General features: G+C 31.7%; 2 protein-coding genes across 6 annotated transcripts in view; one reads left to right on the forward strand and one right to left on the reverse strand.

The window, feature by feature from the left end:
• Nucleotides 1-581: 581 nt before the first annotated feature.
• Nucleotides 582-19,387, reverse strand: LOC114326205 (protein SGT1 homolog). Its single transcript, XM_028274483.2, has 5 exons — nucleotides 19,121-19,387; nucleotides 12,866-13,087; nucleotides 12,243-12,333; nucleotides 11,438-11,634; nucleotides 582-825 (listed from the first exon to the last, which is right to left on the reverse strand). The coding sequence occupies exons 1-5, from the start codon at nucleotides 19,151-19,153 to the stop codon at nucleotides 724-726; spliced, it is 645 nt and encodes a 214-aa protein (XP_028130284.1). The 5' UTR covers nucleotides 19,154-19,387; the 3' UTR covers nucleotides 582-723.
• A 749-nt stretch (nucleotides 19,388-20,136) lies between these two features.
• Nucleotides 20,137-25,349, forward strand: part of LOC114326204 (thyroid receptor-interacting protein 6) — a 37,221-nt gene continuing 32,008 nt past the window's right edge. The window contains exons 1-2 of one of the 5 annotated variants that reach the window (XM_050643458.1): nucleotides 20,137-20,154; nucleotides 22,147-22,298. In XM_050643458.1, coding sequence (XP_050499415.1) covers nucleotides 22,164-22,298 — 135 coding nt within the window. In that variant the 5' untranslated portion in view covers nucleotides 20,137-20,154; nucleotides 22,147-22,163. Of the gene's footprint in view, nucleotides 20,155-21,399; nucleotides 21,638-21,733; nucleotides 22,054-22,146; nucleotides 22,299-25,349 lie in introns of those variants that run through there. The other 4 variants (XM_028274478.2, XM_028274479.2, XM_028274482.2 and 1 more) reach the window with 4 other exon arrangements.

Raw genomic sequence — 25,349 nt, forward strand, 5'->3', positions numbered from 1 at the left:
TCTTCTACATATTTAACGCAATTTTTCGTATACATAATAACAGAAATTTATGTCAAATATATTTGTGGTATAATTGATTCTATGAAAAAATCAAATATTTTATGAAAGAATACATATCCTGAGGAAGGAAAAGAATAAAACAAACCTGGGAGGAAATATGAGACAGAAAGTAAAAGAACTAGTGTATTTATTGTCACCGGTATGTTTGCTTATCTGTGATTTCTCGAATTCTTGTTTTTGATGTCTATTTCATGTTAGTTTATCCTGCTGATTTGTCCCACTTAAAAATTGCTGCACTTACAAGGTATTTTATAGATACAGTTTCTTGATATCTCTTATGACTTGTTAGGTTTGGTAGTTTTAAATGTTGTTATAATGTATTTATTTCCTATCCTTTTTAATTTTTCTGATGTCTTTGTAAATATATGGTATTGTTGTAATCTTTAAATTCTTTCTTATGGGCATTTCTGTCCACATTTCTACATTTGGCGATATTATTACCAAAACTTCATTGATAGGAAAATCGAAAATTTTACTGAACCTGCTTTTGAAAAATTTGAATAAAAAATAAAACAAAAATATTACTCTAAACTATTTATTTTAAACACTGTATTACAAATATTGCGGAAGAAATATCAAACTGATTGTTTTAATTAGTAATAAACAGAATTGTATAACTAAAATTTAATTATTCCATGGATTTAAAAAACGAACGAGTTTGATTTAAAACTTTTTAAATTCCATTCCATCTGGGGGCTTGGCTTCAACTTTTTGTTTACTAATCTCATTCCAATTTGTACTTAAAACAGTGCCGCTACTCTCCATCTAGAAAAATCGTAATCAGCTTTTGATTATTCTTATATCACCACGAGGTTTATTGTTATAACTAATCCAGAAGGAAAAACTAGGTGGCACAGATAAAAAAAATAGGACATAAAACAATGCGATATTCAAAACATTGGGGAAGAGAAGAAAAAGGGACTAGTACCAACATGTCTTCTTCCTATATACAGGGTGTCCAGAAACTCTACCGAAAAACGAGGACAGGAGATTCCTCAGATAATTTTAAGACAATTTAACCTAATTCATCTAGTCCGAAAATGCTTCCTAAAGGAGCTAGAGCTATTTGAAGATGGCGTCTGGTAATTAGTTTTTCTTAAATATCTCCAGAACGCTTCTATTTAGAAAAACGAAAATTGGTACACATATTTATCTTCCAGAGATAAATCGACTCCATCAATTGCAAATTTTTATTGCCGGTCATAGGCGTCCCTTTTGGGTACGGCAACAGTTATATTATCGCATAACCTTTTTGTTTTTAATTTTTAGGCATTTTTGAGTCTGGATTATTAAAATGTAAGGTATTATAGTACTAAATGGAACTCTTACTGTAAGTCGATAGGATACACCGTTTTCTAGAAAAATCGATTTAAAAATTTTTCGTTTTTTGAATATTAAAAAAAATAAAAAAAACTATTTAGAAAAACGAAAACTGGTACATTTATGTATTTATATTCCGGAGATGAATCGATTTCATTAATTGCGAATTTCTAATACCGGTCATATGCGTCCATTTTGGGTATGGCAACGGTTATTTTATCGCATAACTTTTTTGTCTTTAATTTTTAAGAATTTTTGACACTAGATTATTAAATTATGAGGTATTCTAGTACTAAAAGTTACTCTTGCTTTAAGTTGGTAAAATACCTCGTTTTTTTTGAAAAACTTTTTCAATTTTTTTTCAAATTCAGGAAACGAAAAACTTTCAAATCGATATTTCTAGAAAACGGTGTGTCCTACCAACTTAAAGCAAGAGTACCTTTTAGTACTAGAATACTTCACAATTTAGTAATCTAGTATCAAAATTGCTTAAAAGTTATAGACAAAAAAGTTAAGCGATAAAATACCCGTTGCCCCACCGAAACGGACGCCTATGACTGGTAATAGAAAGTCACAATGGATGGAATCGATTTATCTCTGGAAGATAAATACGTGTAAAAATTTTCGTTTTTCTAAATAGAAATGTTCTGGAGCTATTTTAAAAAAACTAATTACAATACGCCATCTTTCAAGAGCTCTAGCTCCCTTAGGAAGCATTTTCGGACTAGGTGAATTGAGCTAAATTGTCTGAAAAATCTCCTGTCTTCGTTTGTCGGTAGAGTTTCTGGACACCCTGTATCTGCAATTTTGCTCGTCCATGGGTGGTTTGTTTTTTTTTATTGGCTTTAGGATAAGACCATGCGGCCAGAAACAAAGTAAGTAGTACATAATATAAACACAATGCAAACAAAACAATTATACATAATATAAACAAAACATAAATAAACATAATATATCTTATCTAAATTATCTAAATAGTAATCTAAGTTAAGGATCTAAGTCTGACCGACCTTTTTGTTAAGAATAGATATATTAATTTTAATAAACATTTTGGGATAAGGACAAGGGTTACATTTTTCTCATCCAAGGGATTTTCTTATCATTTTTTATTAAAATTATTGATTACCTACATACCCACCCCACACGGTAAGGCAGGCATGTAGGAAATCAAAAGGAAAGACATTTAAGGTTACAAGCCTAATCTAGTCTTCTATAACTTAATTTTACAGTCATATAGGAAAAACAAAATAAAATCAAAAATACGTTTATCACTCAGAGCCAAAAGATACATAACATTATAGGGACCGTAAACGTTTAAACTTCTTAATTTTTTTGTAAGAATGTCCGACTGATGTGTGTACTTCTTACAATTAAAAAATATATGATCTACGTCTGCCGTTTCATTGCAAATATCACAAAAATTGTTATCAATTATTTTTATTTTGTATAAATGTGCCGGATAGCAAGCATGTCCAAACTTCATCCGAGATATGGTTGTTATGGAACTTCTCGGATAGTCGTAATTTTTAAACCAGTAATTTTTTTGAATATCGGGTTCTAGCAATGTATATCTTGTGCCTTTTGTCAAAATGAAATGTCTGTATTGTTTAGACCAGTGGTTCCCAACCTTTTATGTCTGGCGACCCATCTTCGGATGTTTTTTCATATTCGCGACCCATCCCTCACCCATGATAATACGCTATTCTGTACTCTGTACGTCACTCAGCTACTGTAAGAGCCACGCCGCGACCCACCTGAAATCTGTCTGCGACTCACTAGTGGGTCGCGACCCACCAGTTGGGAAACGCTGGTTTAGACTATTTTTTATATAAATTATCCTTAGCAATATTTATTCTCTCATCTAATGTTAATAAGGGTGTAACATCTTCTCCCAACTGTATGCTTTCTTTAGCCGCTTTATGGGTGGTTTGTTGCATCTAAGGAAGATTGTCATCTAATCCTATCTAATCTCTTGCACAGTTGACTGATACCACTTGGTGATTTGTCCTTTGCTATTTTAATGACTCTTGTGTCTGCCATTCTAATGATCTGATTGTTCCATCCTTTTTGTCTATTCAGAGTCCAATCGTTTATATCCTGTACATTTTGTTCTGATCTCATCACCCCTTATTCAGCTTATCAGTGTGTTTCCTGTAATTCTTCCGAGTATTCTCATTTCTGCTCTGTCCAGCACTCTCTGTTTTGACTGTGCTGGTCTTTTTTCTGATGCGTACTTCATTAGTGGTCTTATACAGTGAGAGTCAAAAGTCCGTACCCCCCCTCGTATCTTTTGAAGGGTTATACCTATAATAGTAATTTTGTAATCGTGATATTAGTATTCATCTACGAACTAGAATGTTAAAATGCTATGTATTCAGTACTTTGCTCTACGGTGTTGAGTCATGGACTCTTAAACAGAAGAATATTAAAAATCTTGAAAGCTTTGAGATGTGGTGCTACCGCCGTATACTAAGAATAAGTTGGGTGGATAAAATTACAAATGAAGAAGTAATACGCAGAATAAATAACAAGCCAGAAGTTCTACTGAATATAAAAAAGAGAAAACTTGAATACTTAGGCCACGTGATGAGGGGACAAAAGTACACATTCCTACAAAATATAATGCAAGGAAAAATCCAAGGACGAAGAAATCCAGGCCGTAGAAGAATGTCCTGGATGAGAAATTTGAGAGAGTGGTTTGGCTGTACCACTAACGAATTGTTCAAAAAAGCAGTAAATAAAATTAGAATCGCCCTAATGATATCCAATCTCCGATAGGAGAGGCACTCAAAGAAGAGAAGACCTATAATAGTGAAATTTGGAGGGAGGAAATAAACGGACGTAAACTTCTTAACTAGTCATGACAGGTGACGTAATAGTGACAGATGACGTTACAGAGCCACTGTGACAGATAATTTTAAATGGGACCTTATGGCAAGTGATACCTCGTTTGAAAGGTATTCAAAATACCTATTCAGTCACACTAATTTTTTTGGGTTTTAGTTGATTTTGATTTTTTTGAATAAACTTCTTCTTCTTTAAGTTCCATCTTCTATCGAAGGTTGGAAATCATCATGGCAATGCGGACCCTGTTGACTGCCGCTCTAAATAGCTCTGCACTACTGCATTCGAACCATTCCTGTAAGTTCTTAAGCCAGGATGTTCTTCGTCTTCCCACATTTCGCTTTCCTCGGATTTTGCCTTGCATAATAAGTTGTAATAATGAGTATTTTTGCCCTCTCATCACATGTCCCAAGTACTCAAGTTTTCGTCTTTTGATAGTTAGTATTATTTCAGGTTGATTTCCTATCCTTCTAGTTACTTCCACGTTCGACATTCTTTGAATCCATGATATTCGTAGAATTCTTCTGTAACACCAAAATTCAAAGGCGGCCAACTTATTCAAATGGACTTGTTTCAACGTCCACGCTTTCAAGCCATAAAGAAGAGTAGAGAACACGTAACATCGAAGCATCCTTAGGCGTAGTTCTAACCTTATATCCCAACAACAAAGAAACTTTTTAAGTTTAATGAATGATGCACGTGCTATTTCAATACGTGTCTTAATTTCTTTGGTTTGGTCTACATTTGATGTTATCCATGTTCCTAAGTATTTGTAGTTATCCACACTCTTAATCACAGTATCTTCAATAGTTAATTGGATGTTTACGTGTGTTGATTTAGTTATGATCATGCATTTAGTTTTCTTTAAATTCATCTTCAGTCCGTACTCATGACAGCGTTCATTAAGGCGTTTCATTACGTTCTGTAAATGTCTGTAAATACGCATTCCAATGTGATACTTACTGGCGAAAGCACATATTTTTCTGCTCTGTTAATGATGTACAATTTAAGTGATATTTATTAGTGCTTAATGTGTCGTTTTGTATCAAAAAATACGTAAAAGTTCAGACCCTATTAATCTGTAAGTTATCTTTCATTTTTATTAGTGAATGTTCCAGAAATTGCATTTATTTGCAATTAGAAGCACATATTCTCCTAATTGAGTTCAACAAAAACTTAAGTACTCTTCATAAAAAGTTATCAGTACTTCTACAAATAATATATTTTGAAGATAGGCCAGTGCTTGATCTAAACTTTTAAATATGTCATGCACAAAATGTTTGTTGGATGTCAGTGGTGGTGAATATTGGGTTTGTGATGGTTGCAGTCAAAATATTCATCATCAATGTGCCAATCTGACTGCATCAGAAATCAGGGTGTTGGAGTTGAAGGGTAGAAGAGTCCTTAAACTTTTTTGCGAATCCTGTGAGGATGGAATTAAAATGATTCCTATGATGAAGAAACAAATAAGTTCTCTTGAACAAAAGGTGGAACAACTTATTGATAAACTTAGCTCACTAGAGCTGCCTAGAGATAATAAAGCCACAGATCTTGATACCATCATCCAGGAAGTTGAAGAACGTAAATTTAGTGAGAATAATATTATTATTTATAACCTTCATGAAACCAACTCTAGCACAGCACCAGCAAGAATTGAAGAAGATATGAATAAAGTTAAACACACTTTAAGCGTGATTAACCCCAACATTCAAGTTAAAAAAGTCATTAGACTTGGTAATGTCAAGAATAATATGTCACGTCCGCTTAAAGTAGTCCTGGAAAATAAGAATGTAGCACTGTCAATTTTAAAAAATAAAAATAAACTTGCTGCATCCAATATTAAGATTAGCTCCGATTCTACCTATCTACAGAGAAAGTACCTAAGTGAACTTCGTACTAATTTGGCAGATAGGGTTTCAAAAGGTGAAGAAAATCTTACCATTAGGTACATTCGTGGCGTTCCAAAAATAGTAATTCAGAAAAAAAACTGAATTCCAGGGGTACCTCCCACATTGTGTCTGGTGAACTAACAGTGTATTATCAGAATGTTAGAGGAATTAGAACCAAGCTTACTGCTCTTGAAGAAAGTGCTGCTACAACTGACTATGATGTGCTTATATTTACTGAGTCGTGGTTGTGTGATGGTATCAGTAATGACGAATTGGGACTTTTAGATTTTAATATATATCGAAAGGACCGCTCTCCATTAACTAGTGATAAAGTAATTGGAGGGGGTGTCCTTATTGCAGTTAAAAAATGTTACTCATCGAGGTCTATTCTGTTACCACATGTTCACTTGGAGGAACTGTTTGTTGAAGTTTGCACTCTGAATGAATGTTATATATTTGGTACAGTTTATCTTCCTCCTAATTCAGCCTTAATATCCTATGGGAATCATTGTATCAGTATAGAATCTGTCTGTAACAATTTTCCTGAACACAAGTTCATTCTAACAGGAGACTACAATCTACCAAATAGCGAATGGTACCATGATAAAAGAGGTGTCTTTAGTAATAATAGTAACACTGCTACTGATACTTTAGTTGATACTTTTGCATTTTATAACCTATTTCAGCTTAATCACATCACAAATTGCAACGGAGTTTTACTTGACCTGGTTTTTGCTAATGATAATGAAAATGTAACAGTTGAAATTGCTAATGATTATTTATTGCCTTGTGATCGTTATCATCCTGCGTTATCTATTTCTTTAGCTATTAAAGATAATATGCCTGAGCTTCAATATGATAGTTTTGCCTTCAATTTTAGGAGAGGAGACTATGTTGCTCTTAATATGTATCTTGCTAGTATCTCCTGGGAGAATGTTTTAGGTATTTGCAGTGATATTAACGAGGCCACGGAATTGTTCTACTCCATATTGCAGTTTGGCATCCATTGTTCAATACCACGTGTAAGATTAAAAAATCCCAAATTTCCTCGTTGGATGACTAATGACCTAAAATCATTAATATTTAGGAAAAAAATTGCTCATAAGATATATAAACAAACAAATTCTTGGGACGATTATCTACTTTTCTCTTCCTTGAGAACCACATGCAAAGAATTAAGCAGGTCATGTCATGATATTTATATAAGTCAAACTGAATCTAGAATTAGTTCAAACGTAAAGCACTTTTGGAAGTTTGTTAACAGCAGACGCAAAAATAATGGTCTACCAAACACTATGTTTCTTGGAAACACAGTGCTTAATAATGGTGCGGATATTGTTAATCATTTTGCGCAATGCTTTCAAAATATTTACAGAGTAAATGATGATTTAATACAGCCCACCTTAGAATATGAAAAAACAGTTAGTCTGAATTCTTGTAATGTATCTATTGAAATCATATTTGAAAAATTAGCCAATTTAGACATTTTTAAAGGCTCTGGACCTGATGGAATTCCACCCATACTATTAAAAAATTGTAGATGTACTTTAACCCGTCCCTTATATTTTCTGTTTTCTCATTCACTTGATTCAGGTATTTGTCCAAGTTTGTGGAAATCTAGTTTTATTGTTCCTATTCATAAATCAGGTGACAGGAGTAATATAGCTAACTACAGACCAATAAGCATTCTTTCTTCTATTCCTAAAATTCTAGAGAGTATAATATGCGACTCTATTAAAACACCTTTATGCAATGTACTAATTGAAGAGCAACATGGTTTTCTTTCAGGTAGATCAACTTCTACAAATCTTTTACTTTTCACGCAATACATATCTGATGCTTTGGAAAGGAGACTACAGGTGGATGCTATTTATACAGATTTCTCCAAAGCTTTTGACACTGTGAATCATAAATTGTTGTGTAACAAGCTTAAAGCTATTGGATTTACGGGCAATCTGTATAACTGGTTATGTAGTTACCTAACTAGCAGAATACAACTTGTTAAAATTAAACACTTTCAATCTAGTGAAATTTCCGTAACATCTGGTGTTCCACAAGGAAACCACTTAGGGAAAGGAAACCTTTCCTTTTTAATATATTTGTTAATGACATTAAATCTCAAATTAACTCTAAATTTCTGCTATTTGCTGATGATTTAAAAATCTATAGAATTATCGAATCCGTCTTAGATTGTGAAAAACTTCAAGATGATATTAACAAAATTATGGCATGGTGCAATTGGAACCAAATGAGCATTAATGTTGGAAAATGTCACTTTATTAGTTTCTGTAGAAGAATTAACAACCTCTTTTATAATTACAAATTAGCTGAAGAACCACTGAAGGCTGTATCAACTGTAAGAGATCTAGGTGTTCAATTAGATTCCAAACTAAATTTTTGCGCTCATTTTGATTATGTGAATAACCAGGCATTTAAAATGTTAGGCTTCATTATTGGAACTTCTAGATGTTTGCATAACATTAGTTCCATCAGACTGATTTACATTTCCCTAGTTAGATCTGTTCTTGAGTATTGCTCAGTTGTTTGGTCACCCACTTATGAAGTCCATATAGCCAAGCTTGAAAAAGTCCAAAATAAATTCATTAGGTACTTGAGTTTTAAATTACACAAACCTTTAAGTGACCGTTCCTACTCAGAAATTAGAAATAAATTAAACCTTCCTAGGCTATCTTCCAGACGGATGTATGCTGATGTTTTGTTTCTTCATAAAATACTGAATTCAAAAATTAATTGCAATGATTTACTGTCTCTAATTGACTTTAATGTTCCCTCTAGAGTTACTAGAACATCCCAAAATTTTGCAATTAAATTTCATCGCTGCAACTTTGGTAGGCATTCTCCGCTGAGTAGAATCATTCTAAATGGAAATAGAATAGACCTGGATTTGTTGCTGTGCGCTTCGGAAAATGTTTGTAGACAGTGTTTAAAAAAAAATTTGTAATCTTATGTGATTTATATTTGTTATTTACTTTGTATTATTTTAATATTTGTTTTTTCTATATAGCTACATCGCCAATTTTTGTCATACATATTTACTATATCTTTATATTTATTGTATCACTAGATAATTATAATATTTTGTGTATATATTAAATTGGGTGGTACCCCGTTAATAAATAAATAAATAAATAAGTAAATCATTGTTGTTGTCTGTTATTATTACTGTATCGTCTGCAAAACGTAAGTTGTTCAAAACTTCTCCATTGATAGATATACCTTCTATTGAATCTGAGAGCGCTTCTTGAAATACCGCTTCACTGTAGACATTTAAAAGTTGTGGAGACAGCACGCAACCCTGATGGACTCCTCTATGTATTTTGATATCTTGAGTGTCCTGGTTGTCAACTCTAACCTTGGCAGTTTGATTCCAATGTATATTAGATATAATTTTCATGTCACGACTGTCAATATTTTTGCTTTTTAATATATCTACAAGCTTTTTACGTTGAACTTTATCAAATGCCTTTTCAAAGTCTACAAAACATAAGTACATATCCTGATTCATGTCCATGCATCTCTGGGCCAGCACATTCAAGCCGAACAAAGCATCTCGTGTGCTCATACCATTTCTAAAGGCAAATTGTGTGTCACTGATTTCATTTTCGAGAGTTTTAACAATTCTACTGTGTATTATTTTCAAAAATGTTTTAAGTGTGTGACTCATTAAAGATATTGTTCTGTGATCCGAGCAGGTTGTTGCACTTGACTTTTTGGGAATTGCTACACAGGTCGATTGCAGCCATTGTCTGGGGATTGTGGCAGTCTGATATATTAGATTAAAGAGTTCAACCATTACATCAATACCATCTTCATCAATAAGTTTTAAAAATTCGATGGGCACATCATCTGGTCCAGTAGCTTTACCCTCTTTCGTGTTTTTTTAAAGGCATAGATGACTTCGTCTCTTAATATTGGTGGTCCGGTATCCTCTGTGATTTCTAATGACAGTTCTCCTCTTTCATCATTAAAGAGCTGTTGGATGTAATTGGTCCATTGACACAATCTCTCCTTCACGTCAGTAATAATATCCCCTTTATCATTTTTAAGGGTATTCGTTCTTGTGCTTTTTCTAGAACCTGTCATTTCTTTGATTTTTTTGTGCAAATTAAAGCTGTCATACTTTCTATCCAGGTCCAGGTGAATAAACTAAATAAATATAATATTGTAGTTTTGGATTTAATTAATAAAAATTCAAATGTCCGCCTATGGTTTTTTGTCAAAAAAGTTGACTTTGGGTGCGTTCAGCGGTGAGTGATCAATTTACGCTACTGATACATCGAATGAACTGCTCTTTATATTCCGCTACATTTTCTGCTCCGATTTGTTTGTCAAATATTTTATTTAGTTGTCAAGAACTTAACCAAACTCTATTTTGTAATTTTGTCTACTCTAAACTCTAAAGAAAAAAATTAATTATCATTCTGAAAACGTTCTGAATGAACATATTTTATTCCATCCATTGGGATTTTTTAAGATTTTAGTAAATTATACCTATTACATAGAAGTGGTTTTACTTCATGTTAGAGTTTGTTTGGTATACATCCAACCCAGGGAACTACCCCTTCTTAGTTTAATTAATTATCAGATATCAGATCATCTAGCTACTGTTTTATTTTCTACCAGGTAACATTATATTACAATAGATACCTTTATAAATATGGTTTACTCAAAATAGGAACCAAAAGTACTTGTTTATTGCTTTTACGCATGCGTCATTTTATGCTACACTCAAAGTATTACACTCAAAATGTGCTCCAAAAGATGACGACCACTCCGCTACATTTTCGAATCGAATGAATCGAATTTCGATGTTCATTCGATGTAGCGCACAACGCAAAAGTCGTTCAGCGTGAAGGAGCGAGATGTGATCCTACCTGATCACTTTATGCTCATTCGCTCTAGTGGTTTTTACGTCAACGTCAACCTTTTTGACAAGTAATTATATGCGGAATTTTGAATTTTTATTAATTAAATGCGAAACTACAACTTTATATTTATTTCATTTATTCATCAAAATTAGCTTAAACCCAAACAAAATTAGTATCACTGAATAGGTATTTTCAATACTTTTCAAATGAGGTATCACTTGTCATAAGGTCCCATTTAAAATTACCTGTCACAGTGGCGCTGTAAAGTCATCTGTCATAATTACGTCACCTGTCATGACTAGTTAAGAAGCTTACATCCGTTTATTTCCTCCCTCCAAATTTCACTATTATAGGTATAACCGTTCAAAAGATACGAGGGGGGTACGGACTTTTGACTAGCACTGTATTCTATGTAAGAAGAAAAATAATACTCACAAAACTCTTGTTCATCGCCCTTTTGACTTCATCGCTACCCTTGCCGTAGATCTCTTGAAATAGTGCATTAATAGCTTCGGCACCTTCTGGTTTCTCTTGTGCTTCTTGTTCCTTAATCTCTTTTTCAACTTTGTTCCAGTCTTTTCCTTTCTTGGAGGTGGGGTAAGATGGTGGACCATCAGTGGTTGGTTCTGCTTCTAAAATCAGATTTTAATTAGGTCTGCAACAGTGTCAGTTAAGTTGTCAACCCAATTAGTTTAATAATGCTTAAACTCTTATCATTGTTTTAAAAGCAAAGTCGAAGAATTTTGAGCCAATGCTTTTTAAATTCATTAATTTTTGTCGAATCCTGAGAAAACTAAAGTATTCTTGAAAAATTTAAACGCAGAATGAAAGATTACATTATTACTGAGGGCTGAAAGTCCCTGAAAACGTCTATAATGTTTATTTTAATAAGTTACAGGGGCGAAAAAGAAGAGAAAATTGAGTGTGATTTTGAATTTCAAATACCTCATTCAAAAGAAACTTTTTGTTTATTCCAAGGGACTTTAAGCCCTCGGTAATAATGTAATATTTCATTCTGTGTTTAAATTTTTCAAAAATACTTATTAGTTTTCTCAGGATTCGAAAAAATTAATGCATTTAAAAAGCATTGGCCCAAAATTTTTCGACTTTGCTTTTAAAACAATGATAAGAGTTTAATTTAATTAGTTTAACATTAATTCACAAAAGCATTGGCTCGAAATTTTCTGCGTACGCTCTTAAGCATCATATATAAAATACAATACTGTTACTATTAACATACCTTTTGGAATAACTTTTATAGCCTCAACTTTAGGAGCACCTTCTAATTTTTCCCACCTCAGACCTTCACATTTCTTTAACTTGATTTCTATCTAAAATATAGTTCTAATAAATATTTGAAATATGTATACTATTATCACAGTTTGTTACACTGATTATATAAAAATGTGTTATACAATCCTTAGCATCTCTAAGAACATCTCTAAGAACCTTAGCACATCAAAGAAACATGAAACGTAAATTACGTTTCATGGAAATAAAACACTGCTAAACAAATAGACGTCCGGCCATTTATGAAACTTTCCGAAAATAAAAATGTGTTATGAGCATGAATCACACTCGTTTCATTGGTAGGCGGACTTCAAGATTTGTTTAGCCGTGTTTAGTTTTCATGAAACGTGTTTTACGTTTCATGTTTTTCGTTTCATGTTTCGTTGGTGTGCGGCTTGCCTTAGGAAGCCAGGTAACTGGTACAAATGCAGGCACTCTTAAATTCCATTAACTTAACCCATTCGCGGATATGACTGCATATGCAGACACTCACAAAGGGAAATTACTGTCTGCATATGCAGTCATGTCCACGAATGGGTTAAATATATCACGAAATAATGCAAAAATACTCACCTTTGCTGATGAAAGTTTATAACTACTCTGATCAGCTATTATAGAATTAGATAGGTTCAGACACAAATTACATGGTTCAAAATCTGGATGGGATATATCTATTGTGACTTTGTTGGTAGCAATATCTAATTTTAAATGTTCCTCTTTGATATTCCTCACTAAAACAGTGATTACTACTGCAGCATCAGTCTGATACCAGTCATGTCTGACTGGTAACTTTGGCTAAAAAACATAATTAACATTACAGTATGTAATCTTTATTTGCCATTTGACAATTTTGTACAATTAACTTTGAAAGAGTTAGGTTCATTTATGAATGTGTTAGATAATAAATATTCTAACTATGAAATTTTAAATGGTAGAACGTTAAAGGAAATTTATGAGACAATTGGTCACATCATACTAAACTTAATTAATACGTCACTGGATGCTGGTAAGGTGCCAAATCAGCTTAAAACTAGTACAATTATTCCTATCCAAAAGATCAGTAATACAAATAAGGCTGAGGAATTTAGACCTATTAATACATTACCGACAATTGAGAAACTCCTGGAGCTAGTTGTTTATGAGCAATTAATGGAACATGTAAAAAGGAATTCAATTTTAATGGAAAATCAATCTGGGTTTAGAAAGAACCATTCTTGTGAAACTGCATTACAACTAACAATCTGCAAGCTAAAGAATGATATAAAAGATGGTAAATATACTATTGGAGTTTTTTTGGATCTGAAAAGAGCTTTTGAAACCATTGATAGAAACATTTTATTAGCTAAAATTGAACAATATGGAGTTTCCGGTAAGGTTTTAAGTTGGTTTGAAGATTATCTAAGCAATCGCAGGCAAAAAGTATGTTTTAATAATACAGTATCGACTGTGAAAGACATTTTGGTAGGGGTACCTCAAGGTAGTGTCCTTGGACCACTCCTCTTCATACTGTATATAAATGATATAGATTTGTTTTTGGATTGTGAATTTATCAATCTTTTTGCTGATGATACTTTGATAGCATGCAGTGATGTTAAGTTAGAGAATGCTGTAGAGAAGATGAACAGAACACTTGATCGAGTTAATAAATACCTCAACATGAATAAATTAAAACTAAATATTGATAAAACCAAAGCTGTTATTTTTACTACTAAATATAAGTATAGTTTAATAAATTTAAATCTGATTAATTTACACATTAACAATGAAGAGATCAAAATTGTAAAAACGGCAAAATATTTAGGTTTTCAGCTTGATAACGTGCTGTCATTTGATGGACATTTTGAGTATATAAGTAAAAATATTTCAAAAAAAATGTACTTTTTCACCAGAATAGCTCAAAATCTGTCTACTGAGACTAAAGTAACTGTATATAATACAATAATACAGCCACACTTTGATTACTGTGCATCGATTGTGTATTTATTCAGTCTTAATAAAATTAGTCAGTTACAAAAACTTCAAAATAGAGGGATGCGCATCATTTTAAGAACTAGTAGAATAACGCCAATATTGATTATGTTAAAATCACTTGAATGGTTGTCAGTTCGTCAACGTTTGCATTACCTAACCATGGTTTTTGTGTATAAAATATTGAACTCGTTGGCTCCATCTTACTTTCAAAAATATGTTTCTTTTCAGAGAGATGTACATGATTATAATACAAGGGGTACAAATAATCTACATATTGTTGAGTTTAAAAATAGCTTTATGATGAATTCTTTAATTTGCAAAGGGTTTAGAGAATATAATGAACTACCTCTCGATTTAAGAACTTGTAGAAACATTAATACATTCAAGTACAGTTTAAAAAAATATATTATAGAGAATAGGATGTGTTGAATGTATTTGTGTTGCCTTGTATGTATACTTATTGTGCTTACATTAATCGAATTGGTATTTTATTCAAATGTTTGTGGCTTTCGATATTGACATTTTAATTAGTTTCAGTTTTTTACTTTTTAAATTTTAAATTATCAAATGTTTGTGGCTTTAGGTATTGACATTTTAAATTAGTTTTAGTTTTTTACTTTTTAAATTATGTTATGGACTATATTAATACTTGTATTGTTTTGACTATATGTACTTTAGCATGTTTATATTAGGTTATCCTATTTCAAATAAAGTATTATATCAGTAAAACCTCCGTTAACCGAAATCTTTTTAACCGAAACATCGTTTAACCAAAACGGCAGATTTCGTCAATAGAAAGTAAATTTTTATCGCAAAACGGAAATAATTTGATGGTAATTTATCAACATCTTCAACATTGCTTTCATACAACTAAAGAAAATTAAATATACAACACATTTCGAAATCACCTCATAGTATTTTTTAATACCAACTGTGCCTAAGAATACTATGTAATTTCATATAAGAAAAATACAAAAATCAATGTTATTTTTAACCGAAATTCTTGTTATCCGAAACTGCCCCCCCCCTAATTATTTCGGTTAACAGAGGATTTACTGTATTTCAAACATAAAAACAGATTTTGTATAAACATACATACTTGGTACTGCAGTTGTGGTTTATGGTGATAAGCACAAAGCTTTGTCACTCGTTGAACTCAAATTAGGTGTGCAAATAGATACTTTATTAAAATTAAACACAATAAATTAACACCGCAAAAATAAAATAATGATCGTAGATAGGACAAAAATAATAATCTACCCCACATACACGCGAATTTTGATATTTTGATGTCATAGATAGATTGGCATACTTAAACTCCCTGATAACCAACAATAGTGATTGCTCCTCAGAAATCAAGGAATAGACCAGCAATGGCTCGAACTGCAATAGCTAAGTTAATTAAAAATATGGAATGGGTGAACAATAACAAGAAATGCTAAGCTCAGGTTGGTCAATGCCCTCATTTTTCCCATTGCTTCACTAAGCCTTCAAAATGTGAGTCTGCAGAAGAATTCTATGGGTGTCCTGGACAGAACACAGAATCAACATGTCTATTTTAGAAGAGATTCATATAAAAGACAGGCTATTAAAAAAAGCAAACCAAGCATAAATAAATTACTTCAGCCACACAGCCAAAAGAACAGGGACCATGCAACTATTTGTAGTAGAAGAATAGGTAGAAGGCTGAAGACTGAAGTTCAAGAAGAAGATCTCCAAGAAGATGGGCCAACCAAATGACTACTCTGGTGGGAAAATCTAGAAGACACTCATATTGAACTTAACCTAACTATAATCATCATCAGTAGCTCGACAACCCTTTTTGGGTCCTGGCTTGTTCTAGAATTTAGTAATTTTCTCTTGCTTGGCAGTTCTTAAAACCTCCTTTAATTCAGACTGATATTCAGCAGATGCATTAACAATTTGTTTCTTAAAAATAAGACTTCTTTCCATAGGTGGATCAATTTTCATAAAAAAAACACAAATCTCATTTGCCATTCTTAAACCTTCACTAAGATTTTACAAATTAAAGCCATGTTACCAGAGCTTGTTGACACCTCAATCTTTTCAATAGCTTGTGAGTTTAACATTTTCTCCACCTTGCAATTCAGGCAACTTCAGTATGTTACTTGATTATGTCTGTTCAAACCCATCTAGTGGTATTCCACTCACAATAGGGAACTTGCACTAAAAATTTTTTTTGCATAAAATTGTTAATTTATGTTTTAAAATGTTATATTCAAAATATTACGTCTTAACAATGAATAGTGTACGTACAACATCTAATCAAAGCTCCGCGCCTAAAATTTCCGTTTTAAACAATTTCAAAAGGGAGACCTGTGGTCTGACGTCACAGGCCACTCGTATTGTTTGTCCGTTCGGGGTGGGCCATTGCATTTAAGGCAGTTTGCCCATAGATAAATAATATAGTTGAAATATCTTGTTTTACTCTGTGGCAAAAATGATTTTTTCTGTGACAGGCAAAATATTAACATTTTATCTCTGTTGACATGTATCAAAAAGTTCTTTTTTATGAAATTACTTTTGTCGTTTCTTGTGTTGAAGAACAAAGAAGAAACAAGTAACTTAAAAATAAACAAAACTTTTAGTAATAAAAGTAAGAGTAACTAAAAAGTATTGTTGCTACTATAGTATGCGGTCTACAGTCGGGTTTTTACTATAGCTTGCAGTCTACCGAGGGATGCGGTGTAAGTATAAGCTGAGATGATAAAGATATTAACTTGTAAAATTACAATAATGATTCTTCTTATTTATGCCTATTATTAACTTTGTAAAGAAGGATTTTGTTACTGCTAATCACCATAATCTTTTCTCAGAAGGCTTTGAACACAATAATGAAAGGCTCCAGTAGGTACTAATAAACATTACAATAAAATATAATCTTTATTATAATGCAAATTACACCGTAATCTTTTCCAGGATATACGAAATCCTTCGATTAGAGGTAGGTAGATCTAACCCACAGGGTAAACCATATAAGTACTATAATATAATGGTACCAAACTGTTGTTGTAAACGGTTTAAACATGCTTATTAATAACTCTTACTTATTTGCCTTGACACCTCGCATTTCTCCAATAGAATAGCTTTTACTACTTTTTATAAAAGTTGCCACGATGAAGACATCAACGGTAGGTAAGTTAGTCAGATTGACCTTTTGAAAAACCCTCGTCCATCATATTATGCGTTTTAAACTCTTTACAAGGTAGCACTAAACTTTATCAATTTCAGTTTAAAACTAAGCTGATTGGGGAACTACTTATTTTTTACAATACTTACACTTTATTACTTTATTACAATATATAAGATGAACATAAATAATACCTAGGAATTTTTCATTAGAGACGATTAAAATGTAATATACCTGTGATACCTACCTTAATCGCGTTGTTTCCGCCGGTTCACCATGGCCGGTGACATCGAACCAATAGAAGGACGTTCAAGAGCCTCCTAAGATATTTGAATTTTATAGCATTTTCAAAACGTCGTAATTAGCGTACGGGTTAAAAATATTTGTTTTTTTCACATGCAAGCGTTTTAAGATCATGTTACCTTATGTTTTTTAATATCATTTTAATATTTAAAAATTTTTGCAAATTCCCTATTTCGGCGAATAAGGAGCTTTTACTGTACTATTAAAAGTAAAAAATAAACAAAGTTGTTAGAAGTAATATTTTAAAGGTGATGAGGCAAACATGGTATTATTTTACTGTACCTACTCAAATATGTAATTTATATATTTTTGTCCTAACAATTTGTCTCCACATAATTTATGGGCCACAGACAATGAATATGAATGATATGATATGAATGGATTAAAACACCTTTTAAATGTGGGAAGTGAGTGGGAACACAGTGGGAAGAGAGTTTGGCCTAAACATAAACTGTTCAAAAACAAAATACATGGTATTTAGCCGTTTGGCCCATCAAGATTCACGGTTATATGTTGATGGTCATATAATTCAAAGAGTACCCAGTTTTAAATATCTTGGTTGCCATATTACTGAACAACTAGATCCAGATAAAGAGATAAAATGTAAAATAGAGATAGCCTGCACGACATTTTTAAAAATGAGGTCATTCTTCTGTAATGATAACTTGCAACTTTAACTTCAAAAGCGCATGATTAAATGTTACATTTGGTCAGTCCTCTTGTATGGTGTCGAAGCATGGACATTAAAAATATCCATGATTAATCGTTTGGAGGCCTTTGAAATGTGGCTGCACAGACGTACACTGAAAATACCATGGACGGCTATGCTGACAAATTTGGCAGTCCTTAACGAGAGCAAATGCTGCCTGCGAGCTGCTTGGTAACATCAAATATAGAAAGATGGCCTATTTTGGACACATGGTAAGGGGAGGCCGGTATAATATTCTTCAACTTATTATGATAGGTAAAATCGAAGAATGCAGAGGAATTGGTAGAAAGCAGGCCTCTTGGTTGAAGAATATCCGGGAGTGCACATTAATAAAGAAAGCAGAACAACTATTTAGAACAGCTTGAGACAGAGACAGTTTCACCTTAATCGCCAACGTCAAGGGGACTTGATAGGGCACGTTAAGAAGAAGACAATGAATGAATGAATCTATACATCTATACACAATAAAAATAAACAAACTTAATATCTCATAATCCATTGGTCCAATCTTAAAAAAAAAACAGTGGGTAATTAAGTATTATTATCACATTTGATATAATTAAAAACGAACAACGAACTTAGATAAGGATTTTTAAGTTACTAAATAATCAGTAGTTCATCTGCTAACAAAATGTGAATATGAGTAGTCTCATACCCGCAAAAAGATTAAAATAAAATTATCCTTTCCACAAACCTTTCCTTCCATAGTTGCCTGCTCTTCAGTCATGATTGATCCTATATTTCTTATTTTTATATAATCTTTTTAAAAACTATCATTCAACTATATTCAAGATCCACAATTTTTACTTTTACAGAAAAGTATTTTTCAAAAAATGACATTTAATGACGTCTTGTCAAATTCTTCTTCGCATTCTGAAACTTCAAAATTAAAATCTTGTTCATATTATACAAGCAGTTACTGTGATACATATCAAATTAAATTAAATTAAATCACTTTCATAAATTAAAATCTTGAATACAAAACAATGAACAATAAGGTTTTATATGCTAAAATGAAAATAGATACCCAGCCATCAGTATACATACGAATATATTTTTTAACCAAAAATCATTAACTTATGAGAAATAGAACTGTTATAAAAATTATGTATTTTTACATTTAACTTTTATAAAAATTATGTGTTTTTACATTTAAATGTGTAGGCAATTATGATTTAATCCCATATAGATACATATTTAACTTAAATATGCCATAAGAAAACAGTTTCAGAATCTCTGAGTTTTATATTTTAAGATTTTACCAATTAAACCTATGAAAGTTGTAAAATAAAATATCTGGTTCTAAAATAAAGATTATATTTATCTCTGATATATTTTTCTATATTTTATTACATTTATTACTTACAACGCTCAGTAAGTTTATTTAATACTTTTTTTATCAAAACAAAATAGAATTAAAATCATAAAAATAAGTTGCTTCTAAGAAGATTTATATATATATTATTTTATATGGGATGAAACTACAATTGATTGTAACTAAAAATTCTAAATTAAAATTATTTTTAACATAATTATAACTCTTAATTTTATTTTTGAATTTTTGAAAACCTTTAAAATATTTCCGGATTGGAAAAAAATATTTCCGGAAACGTCAAAACAAATATAAAAAGTAGGCAATTCTCATTACAGAAATCAGTTTCAGTTTCAAATAATAATGCGATGACTCAAGAGCTGTGATGAAATTTTTTTAGAAATTTTATCTGTGAGGTAAATATTCAAGCTGATAACTGCATACCTCAAATAAAACCATTGGACTTCATTAAGTTGGAGGGTCCGAGAAGTTAGCCACATTAGATTTTCATAGAACGTTGAATTGAAGTTTGACAGTGTTGCCATGTGATTATAATGTATATAATGTATAATATGTTGCACGCTTCAAATATACAGAGAAAGCTTCGAAAGGTACCTTTTTACATTATTCTATGGATTTTGATATTTTTTAATTTATGTAAAACACGAACGAATAAATATTTGTTGTTTGTTTAGATATTAGTTGCAGTTAATTACTAGAAATTTTTTTGTGGCAATTGCCCTGATAGATTCCAGGAGAGATTTGGCAACAGAGTCGGAACGTTTAAATTTGCGTTTGCCAGATTGCACAGATGTTCCGCAGATAGGTATACATTTTATGACTTTCTTTTTATTATATTTGTATTATTTGGAATTAATGTACCTGAATACTGAAATGCTCTCAGTTACTGAAAAGTGTTCACTTCGTTAGTACGCTATTTTTATGTTTATTTTGTATTTTTTTAAATATTAAAATGCCTACAACTATATTGTATCACGTGAAAGACTTATAGTCCTTTTCCTTTTGACCATATAAATAAGCTACAACTTCCATTTTAGACAAATTATTTTTTATAATAGTACTGTGGACTTGTATATCTGTATTTTCAGTTGCATATATTCTGGAGCCTGTTATTATCACAGCTTTTTAATATTTCTGTGGATTTGTATATCTGTGTTTTCAGTTGCATATATTCTGGAGTCTGTTATTATTTACATTATATTTAATATTTCTATCTTTAATCAATATTTAGAGTTTTTTCGATGGCGTTTCGAGTTCAGGTGAAAAGATGATATGTAATAATATTACTAGATAATCTGTAATAATTATTGTATTGGCGACCTTATTATTTATACAAACCTTATTTTTATATAGATTACAATAAACTAAAAGTATATAGTAATAAAATCTTAAAACAGCAGAATTTTACTTATTTTACACTTTTTAATTAGAGAAATTTAAAAATTTTTCTCGTTATTTTATCTACATAGTTAATGTTTTCCATGTTAATAAATAAATTAATAAAAATATACCACATGCTCTTTTCCGATTTATCCTAAGAACACATGGCAACACTGTCATGCCTTCATTTCCTTATATCTGTAGCTAACTTCTCGGACCCTCCAATTTAATGTTGCCCAAACCATTTTAGGAAAGCTTATTCAGTCATTCTCAGATTACACCACTTATGAGTTAGTTGACCAGACAAATCTTGGTACTAAAATCTGACAGCAAACGTGGAAGACTTCATTGGTTTAGTTTACGATTTGTCATAGGAAAGTGTATTTGCCACTTCCACTCTTTTAGTGTTTAATGTACCTTTAATATTCTTTTTGTTTGGGTGGAGTGGTTAAATTAATCTATTAACAATAAAAATTTTATTTTCTTTAGTGTTAAAAGGTGAGATTTAAAATTTAATGGCTTAAAACTAGTACTTTTTGGTGTACATACAATGCTATCATGTCATGTTAAAGACTCATTCCTTGGTGTATTTGCTAAATTATTGTTTTTTGCAAGTATTCAAGATCATTTGTTTTATTAAATATAAATTATACAGAACAAAAAGACTTGTTCACGTTTTTATATGTGTCCATTAAAGCTTTTTACCTAAAACTTATTTTTTTCTGTATCCTCTTTATCTCCAGTTCTAATTTATTTTGAGCTAAGATCATCAATTTATTTTTAGTATCTAATTTAGTATTTAGTATGCATCTTAAAGTCCAAGATTCAACTACAGTTTAATCTACTGGCCCTCAAAACAAAGGAGCCAAGTGCACACATACATTGGCACAATAAATTCTAAACAATCTCACAAGGTTAAATTAATGATACAAAAATATTTTATAGCTTTATTTATGCTTTATTTGGTATAAATATAAATTCAATAACACATACACTTTTTGTTGTAGCAGTGTGAACATTGACAATGAATGAGTTAGATAAACAGTTGGCTGAGTTAGCCCTTATAAACCAAATGGATTTAAGGTCTGGGAATGTAGGGACTTCAGGAAAGAAAGTTGGACCAGCGGTTCCACCAAAACCTAAGAAAACACAACCACAGGTAAACGATTTATTTTTTTAATTTAGTATCTTAACAATATGGTTTGATATGGAAGGTTTATTGGAATGATTTTGTTTGATCAAGTATAGTGAACTGTGAGAGGATATTGAAGCCATAGATATTAATTGATATGAGCACTAACGACTAAATCTTCGGACGAACAAAAATTGCAGCAATCCTGTCTGGCATTGTTCTAATTAAGGATTGACAAGTTAGGGTCAAAACTATCCTCCCATAATCCACCAAATTTTCTCTTCAAGTCTGCAATAGTTCTCTGGGGATACCAGTTAGGGGGGAGGGTGGGGGGCATTGTTTTATAACTTAAATAAAAAACTATGGAATCAAAATCTCCCAACTTTCGTTTATTTTTTACAGTGAACCCCTGGATTGTACCTTCATTTAGGTTCAAATGGAAATTTGGGTGTTGCGTAACGTTTAGGCAGGGGAAGGGGACGTAACGTTTACAGAAAAACATTACAGTGGGGAGGAGGGGGGGTCAAAAATCTTCAAAAATTACATTACGTAATACTTGAAAGCTTCCTTATGCCACAATGTCTCAACAACATTAAGGTTTAGACTGTTCAAAGGTCATGAGACAATGTTAATGTCTTCTAACCATTTTTTAGCTTAGCTGTATGGCATGCAATATGTCCTGCTGAAATATAAAATTCAAGTCGGGGTAGAGGTCGTCAGCACTTGCTACATGGCTATTTTTCAAAATTTCTTTAAACTTTGCTTCGTTAATTGTGCCTTCCACCACCTCATATCTTCCTAGACCTGCTGATGACATGAACCCCCAAATCATAACCCTCACAGTTCTTTTGAGATTATCTTTATCAAATACTTAGATAATTCTTCCTTCTGACACTTTTTACCCTTTAACCCTTTCGTTCACTGTGTCTTCAATTGAGGACAACCTATGTGTTTTTACCCTTGTAACGCATTATCCCTGATTATGGACATTCTGTTCTGTCCAATGAGTACTTGTTTTGCCATCTAACTAACAGCTTTGGAACAAAATATTTAATTTCCGACATTTCTATATTGACTTGAGACAAATGCAATGGTCATCTCTGTATAAGTAAAGAAAAAACTGTTTTGTAAGATACCATACATTATTTATTAAATAAAATACTTTAGTTTTTGTTTTTTGTCAGTATTTAAAAAACAATCAGATATTTTTACTCCATTGGCTCACGATGGACTCAAATGAGGAAATCTTCTAGTGACCAAAATGTGCATTTTGAAAATGTAGAACTAATATCAAAAATTGGCAAAAAAATCATTCTTGCTATGTTGCAAATTTCAGATTTTTAATTTTCCAGTACAATTACTATTTACATTTGTTTATATAAAATGCATGTAATATTTCTATGGTCTTTCCATACATTTCTGTCTAATGCTTTTGTTTCCAATTCTCAATAATATTCTTTATCGCCAACCGTCACTAAAGTCATTCATTATTGTACTCATTTGCCCTCATTTGCGACAGTAAAGTAACACTTTATTGTACTGAAAGAAGAATTTTACTTTACCTGCCGCGATTAATCAAATGGCGAGTATTTGAGTGAACTTAAAATTTATTTACTTTAATTATTAAAAATATTGTACACAGTTGGCGATATTATCAATTAAATTTATGTCAGAAAAGAAAATTCTGTAGTATTTTGTAATTATATTCATATAAAATGAATTAAAACTTTACCGATTAAGTAATAGGGCTTTTCATTCACAGTCATTTGTTTCGAGCTTCTGTCATGTGTCACATAAGATTAATATATCTACGACATACGTTATTGGTATATACAATAATACAAACCAAAGACGTATGACGTAGATATATTAATATTATGTGACACATGACAGAAGCTCGAAACAAATGACAATCGATGAAAAGCCCTATTATTCAATATTGATAACTATCAATTAAAAATCGGAAGCGACCATCTTGCAAAAGTTATCTGTCATCGCTGTCATGAAATTATTATGACAGCTAAAATTTAAAAGGTTTTTAAATTGTGAATATCAAATTGTTGGCGATAAAATTTTGTATGCACCACGTAAGTAAAGACTCTTTATCGAACTCATCTGTTATTTGCCTTGCTCGCTATGCTCGTTCGCCTCATAATATCAGACTCGTTCGAAAAAGAGTACTTTTTGTAAAAAGAGTAAAAACTTTTTGGTTCTTTATTACTTGGCCTTATTAGTGTTAGATCGTCTGTGAATGCTATACATTAGTGTTCATTTTTAAATCATGTTTCCTGCATATTTATTTTTGCTTTTGACTATTCCTTCCAGTATCCGATTAAAAAGAGTCATTATAGTGGGTCTCCTTGTCATGATCCTTCCTTTGTGTCAAAATTATCTTGATTTGTGACCCTTTCCTAATATTTCTTTGTTGTGGTATTCATAGTTATTTTTACTATCCTGAGGTCTTTTATCTAATCCTTCCTTTGTTTCAAAAATATCTGATTTATTACCCTTCCATGCTATTTTGGTTATCTTCTTTATAGTTATTTTTACCATCCTGAGGTCTTTTATCAAACCACAGAGAATTACAAATTTGTTTGCTGGTATATTTTTGAGCATATGTGTATTTTCCCATTGTCTGTTCCCAACATGTGGTTGTAAAGTATGTACCTTCTTTTAATTTTAAAAACTTAGTAAGTAAAAATCAAATTATATTTTCATTTTGACTCTACATTTTGGAATAACTGAATTAACAATTTTGATTTCAAAATTGATAAATTTCAGAAGGGTTTAAAGAACCTGTTATATTATAATATTTACTATAGTATTTTTACTACAAAAGCGATATTACATAGGTCAAAATTTTTGACGTAAGAGAACTGTCAAAACATTAGAATGTGACTTTTCATTATTGCTTACGTAATATCGCTTTTGTAGTAAAAATACTATAATATTATATTGTATTATACCGGGTGTCCATTTATATTTTCCCCCATTTTAACTACCTATAACTTCTAAACGGCTCAAGATAGAAACATGCGGTTTTCGCTGAAATGTTTTATTTTACTAAAAGTTTTGTAT

This window comes from Diabrotica virgifera, chromosome 2 (genome assembly GCF_917563875.1).
Source record: "Diabrotica virgifera virgifera chromosome 2, PGI_DIABVI_V3a".
In the NCBI taxonomy this organism is placed as follows: Eukaryota; Metazoa; Arthropoda; class Insecta; order Coleoptera; family Chrysomelidae; genus Diabrotica; species Diabrotica virgifera.

Excerpts from the sequence above, each read along its gene's own strand:
- LOC114326205 (XM_028274483.2), bottom strand. The coding sequence starts at position 19,153 with ATGACTGAAGAGCAGGCAACTATGGAAGGAAAG. Across the intron at positions 13,088-19,120 it reads AGGCAACTATGGAAGGAAAG|CCAAAGTTACCAGTCAGACA; the intron begins GTTTGTGGAAAG and ends TATGTTTTTTAG. Across the intron at positions 826-11,437 it reads GGGCGATGAACAAGAGTTTT|ATGGAGAGTAGCGGCACTGT; the intron begins GTGAGTATTATT and ends CGATTTTTCTAG.